General features: G+C 38.4%; 2 protein-coding genes across 3 annotated transcripts; one reads left to right on the top strand and one right to left on the bottom strand.

The window, feature by feature from the left end:
* LOC145628440 (dicarboxylate transporter 1, chloroplastic-like) lies at positions 1-3,713 on the bottom strand. Of its 2 annotated transcripts, XR_014111447.1 has the most exons (4): positions 2,494-3,713; positions 1,388-1,609; positions 202-616; positions 1-92 (listed from the first exon to the last, which is right to left on the bottom strand). XR_014111447.1 is itself a non-coding variant. In XM_081680734.1 (3 exons), exons 1-3 carry the CDS (start codon positions 3,592-3,594, stop codon positions 254-256), a joined length of 1,686 nt encoding a protein of 561 aa, XP_081536860.1. In that variant the 5' UTR covers positions 3,595-3,712; the 3' UTR covers positions 1-253. The 2 variants fall into 2 exon arrangements, 1 of the variants encoding a protein (XP_081536860.1); XM_081680734.1 differs by having other exon boundaries at positions 1-616; positions 2,494-3,712.
* An 8-nt stretch (positions 3,714-3,721) lies between these two features.
* On the top strand, positions 3,722-6,110 carry LOC145626646 (uncharacterized). Its single transcript, XM_081679114.1, has 6 exons — positions 3,722-3,755; positions 4,273-4,330; positions 4,421-4,486; positions 4,603-4,855; positions 4,945-5,296; positions 5,380-6,110. The coding sequence occupies exons 1-6, from the start codon at positions 3,722-3,724 to the stop codon at positions 6,108-6,110; spliced, it is 1,494 nt and encodes a 497-aa protein (XP_081535240.1).
* Positions 6,111-6,544: the final 434 nt, after the last annotated feature.

Here is a 6,544-nt window from a genome sequence, read left to right as displayed (position 1 = left end):
TTTTGAAAAGCAATCAATTTGTAAGGAATCAAAAGTATTTCTCGTGGCAGTACAACAAAGTTGAACTACTTTGGCTCTTCATATTTCTTTATCTGTTCCAATTCGCAGAGACAATGTGGGGAAATAAATATTCTTTAAATAAAAAATCGTAAACAAAAATTCAGAGGCTACCTCTAGGAACTCGTATATAATAAGCAATACCTGCGAGAACTATTGAATTGCAGGGTCAGCGAATTCTTTGAGCACCATCAGGTTACCACAATCCAATCGCCTTCCACCAAATGCCTCCAACTCCGAGCCAGATTATTAAGTTGACTATTGAGCAGAGGAGACCATATCCCCACCATTGCGGGAGGGGAACATAATTAGCACCGTAAAAAACTGGGGCTGAACCAATACCGTAGTGAGTGAGGCCACCCATAAGATTGGAGAGGAATGAAAGAACTATGGCTGCCAAAAAAGGTGGTGTCCCTAGCGCACTTGCAACTGACAAGAAGGCCGTGAACATGGCACCTATATGTGCAGCTCCACTAGCAAAGAAGTAATGAGAGTAGAAATAAAGAAGAACTAGAATACCAAAAGACATCTGCCATGAAAGGCCTAAACCACCAACAACCTGCAAGGAAAAACATATGTTAGGTGATGTTGCAGTATATCACTACAGCAAAATTCTGATCAGTAATTACACAAATATCTCACATAAATCTTTATGACTATACATTATTCAATAAGACACCTTTAGAGCAACTCCAATGGTTGCTTTTGAGGGACTTAGCTTGCAATTTTTGTAATTTTCAAGCTAATAGCCAAACCATTGGAGTATAATGCACTAATTAGCTTGGCCAAGCAAATTTCCTTAGATATTAATTATTTCTAATCAATATTATTATTTTAAAAAATATAGTTGAAAAAAAATTTAATGACAAAAAATTAACTAGGAAAAACATAGCTGGAAAAGATGATGTGGCAATTTAAGCTAGAAGATAAAATAGCTTACCATTAAAGTTGCTCTTAACAAATATAAGCCTCATTCTCATCTTGAGGTGTTTAATAATAATAGGTCACTTTCTAAATTTAATGCACCAAACTTCTATTTTGTTCACATAAATCCTTAATGATACCTCAAAGGTTCTAACTAAAAACTCTAATAAAAGACTACTTGTGGCATATTGGTTCAACTCTTTAATAATGACCCCAGTATTAAGTAGGGATTAAGGGAAACCACCCCCCTCACCCGCCCCTCTTCAACAAGAATATGATCATAATTCAAAACAACAGATTTCAACACACAATTGCTGCGAAGATGGTCGGTTCAATCATACTAGTATAACTAGAGCAGAAGAAAAATAGAAGAAAAATATTCAGGGAAAGAGGAAAGAACACAGACCTTGACCACAGTTTCACTGAACCAGGAAATGAGACCGTACTTATTGAGATAACCAGCCATGGCAATAAGTGCAGCAAACCATGTAAGGGTATCCCAAGCCACCGACTCTGATAAGCACTCTTTCCAGGTGACAACACCAGTAATGAGCAGCACAGATAATCCAAGAATTGCAGCAGTGACTGCATCAATATTCAAAGCTCCTCCGAAAACCCACAATCCCACCTGATGAAAGTATGACAAGGAAAGTATATCAATGTAACATGACATGGTGTCTTTATATTAAAACTGAAATAAATGTAATCACATAATGAAGATGTACAGAATGGAAAATCATTTTTTCTCAACGAATCAATGTATCATAATTGAAGTTCCTTAATGACCTCAAAATTGCACAACTGTTTAGCCCACAATTAATATCAAATTGATCAATTATTCTTCATAGGTCATGCAGGTATGCATAATTTTCAATCAACTAACAACCTGTATACTACTGATGACTGATTTTCAAATGCTAAAGCTGATACAGAAACTAGCATTGGTGTTGCTAGCAGAAAACTTCAGGAGGTCTTTTGCGGTGCGTTATCATGGCAAATGGGTATCGACTTCTAATACTCCATCCTTACCATAGCAATTGCAAGCATTTAAAAGTCATCAACATTAGGTCAACCATCACTTATTAAATTTTCTAAGTATGGGTGATGGAACATTAATATATATAAGCCACTATCTTAATCTAACATATAGGCATTGATTAAAGACTCGGATTCATAAAACATTCGCAATCTAAACTGTCAACCAATGCAGCAAATGCTTAAACAATCCCCTAACAGACTAACCTAAACTTCTAATTAAATTCATCAAGACTTGCAAAAAACTTCCAATCCAATGCAACTAAAACAGGGCAGTACATTACCATAATACCGTTCATACCATCAATTAACACTTGCAATCTAAACCAACAGCCTATACAACTAAAACCAACATCCAATTCAACCAAACAAACAACAACAATCATTCAAGACCAAAATTTGCATACTAAAACCATAATCCAATACAACTAATCATCAAACACCTACAAAATCACCAAAAACGAATCGAAATCATACCGTGAGTAGCAAAGTAACAGCCATTATAGACTCATTCTTGGTCATAGGACCCATCTTATCCAACTTCTCCTTGGCAAGACGAGGCGCATCAGGACTAGTCTTGATCTCAGGAGGGTAAACCACATACAAAAGCAAAGGAACAACAATCAAAGAAACCAACCCGGGAACGAAAGCGGCTTTCGCCCAATCCATCCACCCAATTGCCTGACCAATAGTGTTAAATGTTAAGTTTGCACTCAAAGGATTAGCAGCCATTGCAGTCAAAAACATAGAGCTTGAAATCACAGAAGTTTGAAAACATGTTAACATCAACCAAGCCCCTAATTTCCTTTCACTTCCATCTCCCACATTACTCCCACAAGCAACAGACAAAGATTTAACCAATGGTAAGAAAATCCCACCTGCTCTTGCAGAAACAGATGGAATTGCAGGTGCTAAAAGTGCTTCACTAAAAACAAGACTATAACCTAACCCTAATGAAGAACTCCCAAATAATTTCACAAATTGATACGCAATTCGATTGCCGAGTCCAGTTTTGATGAACCCACGAGCGAAGAAGAAAGCGAGAGCAATTAACCATGGAATTGGGTCACCAAAAGCGGAAAATGCGGCGGAAAATGTTAGGGTTTTGGTTAGAACTGAAGCACCTAACCCCATTAAAGCGACTGCACCTAAAGGAAGAGGTTGAGTGATGATTCCAACAATGGTGGAGAGGAAGATTGCGAGGAGTTGCCATGCGTTTCTGGAAACACCTTCTGGGGTTGGGATGAACCAGATTATAACCCCAGTTAAAATTGATGCGATTAAGGGCTTGATTGAAGCTCCCTGCCATGGTTGAGGTTGAATTTGAGGTGGGTTTGTTGCAGAAGATGAAATGGGTTTGAATTTGAGAGTGTTGGGAAGAGGAAGAAGAGAAGGAGGAGAGAGAAAGTGTTTGTGAGAGTGAGAAGATGAGGAGGAGGAGGATTTGAGAGCGTTGGATCTGATGGAAGGGAGGGAAATGGAGGGGTGAGATTTAGAGATGGGTTTGAGAGAAGGAAGAGATCTGAAGGAGAGAGAATAGGTAGTGGAAGAGGTTAAACTCAGAGCCATTGACGCCATTGTTGAAAGCTTCTGAGTTGCAGAGAATGGAGAGAGAAAGAAATGGTGATTTTTGTTTGATTTAAAAGGTGGTGATTTTCAACGGTTTGAAGAGAAATCTTAGCCGTTGGATTTTGATCGTGCGGTTATGGTGGAGAGTGAGGTGAGGCGATATTTTCTGAGTTAGTTCTCTTTATATTTTGGGAAATTCTCAATGGTAACATCCTATTTTTTTTATTTCTCTTTGGTAAAGGGCTTAAAAAGATTTTATCATCGGTAATCAACAATTAATTAAACTAAGCTAATGGTGACATGAGTTAAGTCATTGATTAATATATTAACCATGGTTTAGCTATTTTAATCAAACAGAAAAGGAAATGACAGAAATAACCTTATTAATTTCCCTCCCAACCAAATGTGTCTAATCAGACTTTAAGAGTCAAACCCTTTTCATCTTCCATCACCATTATTCACGAACTCAGTTGTTTCATCTGAGATCAAAAAATTGCGAAGGAAACCAAGAACACAAAATTATCACTTTGATTGTGAGTGAGTTCTCGAGTGAATTAGATTACTATTTGGGTGAATTTACGGGAATTATCTGTTGCGTGTTGGAGGTTTTTTTGGGGGGTTTTGCGTGAAGAAGTGTTGCAGAATTTCGTTGATTTTGCTCGTTAATTGTGACATTGGGCATCAAAGATCAAGTCTTTCATCCATTTCTGGAGTGTAGGAAGCTATTTAGTTTGAAGCGAGCAAGGTATGTGATGTGTTTGGTACTGTTGCGTTTTATGCTCTGTTTTTTTTTTCGCATTTTAGGGTAATATTCTTCTCTGGCTGTGTTGTATAGGGTTAGAACTAAGGCTTTGATTGAAATTCATGGGGGTCATGATGAGTCATACAACCTGTTGCCTAGGTATTGTGATGTACTTAAAAGCTTGAACCCTAACTCAGTTGCTCATCCTGTTTGGAATCCCCCAAATCACCCAGAGAGCCCTTTATCATTTACTAGCATATTTATTTGCTTCAAAGCTGCTCTAGATGGTTAGTTGATGGTTGTAGAAGCCTAATAGGTGTTGATGGAGCCCACCTAAAAGGGAATTATGGGGGTTGCTTACTGTCAGCTGTGGCATTGGATGCCAACAATGAAATTTTTCCAGTTGCATGGGCTATTGTAAGGGGGGAGAACAGTGAGACCTGGAAATTCTTCATATGGCACTTGAAGAATGCATTAAAAGACAGTGGCAGAGGTGATGAGTGGTGTATTTTGTCTGACAGACAAAAGGTAACCTTTTACAGCTTAGTGTCTGGTATTTTTTAACTATGTATCATCAATTTCACAAACTAATATGTCCTGCTAATTGTTTTGTGAAGGGTATTGATGTGGCAATCACCGAGTTATGGCCTAAAGTGGGAAGGAGATATTGCTGCAAGCATCTTGTGAAGAATTTTAAACCTCAGTTCCCAGGCTTGCTTATGTTCCAACTGTTCTGGAAGGCAGCTGGAGCTTATAACCCTTTCACATTCAGAAAGGCAATGGAAGCTCTGCAAAAAGCTAATCCTTTAGCTTTGGAATGGCTGTCAAAATTAGGTCCACAATCAGTTTGGTCCAAGCATGCCTTCAACCCTGCTATCAAGTCTGATGTGAACAAGTCTAATTTTGTAGAAAGTTTCAATGCCACATTGGGCATTGATAGATGCAGACCTGTGCTTACTTTGCTTGAAGGTAATGTCCCTAAATTAATATGCTTTATGATCATGTACACACATGAGTACATTGTTAACTTGTATGGTTCTTTTATGATACAGGTGTTAGAAGACTTACAATGGTAAGAATGACAACAAGAAAGGAACAATGTGAGAGCTGGAGAGATGATCTATGTCCAAATATCATCAACAGACTTCAGGTCATTAGCAAAGAGTCTAGATCTTGCAAATGCTTACTGTCTGGAGATGGTGAGTTTGAGGTGTTGGATGGGAAGTCTGTTCTTCCAGTGAACTTAAGGGAGAAGACTTGTGCTTGTAATGCATGGCAGATATCTGGTTTGCCATGTAAACATGCAATGAGGGCCATTTATCACTCCAATGATGATCCTCACAAGTATGTGAGTGAATGGTACTCAGTTAGGAGATACAAGCTCACTTACAAGAATAGTATTAAGGCCATTCCCGATGTTGAACAGTGGGCAGATAACACCTACCCAGAAATTCAGCCCCCACCTATGCAAAGAGGAATTGGGAGGCCAGCAAGAAATAGGAGAAGGGAGGAAGGTGAGAAAGCAAAAGGGAAGAGATCTAAGACTATTAGATGCAGCAAGTGTGGCAACTTTGGTCATAACAAGGTGACATGCCAAGGAGGATTAACTGGTAAAGAGAAAGCAAGCATGGCAGCAGGGCAGCAGAAGACTAAGCAACCTCCTAAGCCCAAGAAAGGTGTTTCTCTGTCTCAACCTGACCCAACTACAGTTGCTTCTGCATCACAGCCAACAAGAACTTCAAAGAGGGCTAGGAAGGGTGTATCTGCCTCCCAACCAACTTGATGTATCATCAGAACATCAGTCTTTTTGAACTTATTCAGTGCTACTAGCTTATATGAGTAGAAATTGAACAATGATGTGATTTTAGTGTTTTCAGGACAAGTTTTTTGGAACTAATTTAGTGGTATTTGAACAGTAGTATTTTGTGACATGATGTGAATTTGCTTTGTACTGTAATGTATTGCAGCCACAATTGAAAGCGTTTCATAAAATTTTGGTAATTTTATTCATCTTCAAAGATCATTGCTTACATTCTTAAGGCGTAAAGCCAAATACAATCATAACTTACTAATTCTTACTAACAACAAACAACAACACAAAATACAGAATGAGTGCCATTTTGACAACAACTTTGATAAAATTGGCTAGTTCGACTACTTTTTCCTTCACATCTCCATTTGGACCTTGTTCAACTTCCAATTCTTCGCCAACCCTGA

This window comes from Chenopodium album, chromosome 4 (genome assembly GCF_948465745.1).
Source record: "Chenopodium album chromosome 4, dcCheAlbu1.1, whole genome shotgun sequence".
Taxonomy (NCBI): domain Eukaryota; kingdom Viridiplantae; phylum Streptophyta; class Magnoliopsida; order Caryophyllales; family Amaranthaceae; genus Chenopodium; species Chenopodium album.
This window is presented reverse-complemented; position numbering and strand designations above follow the sequence as displayed.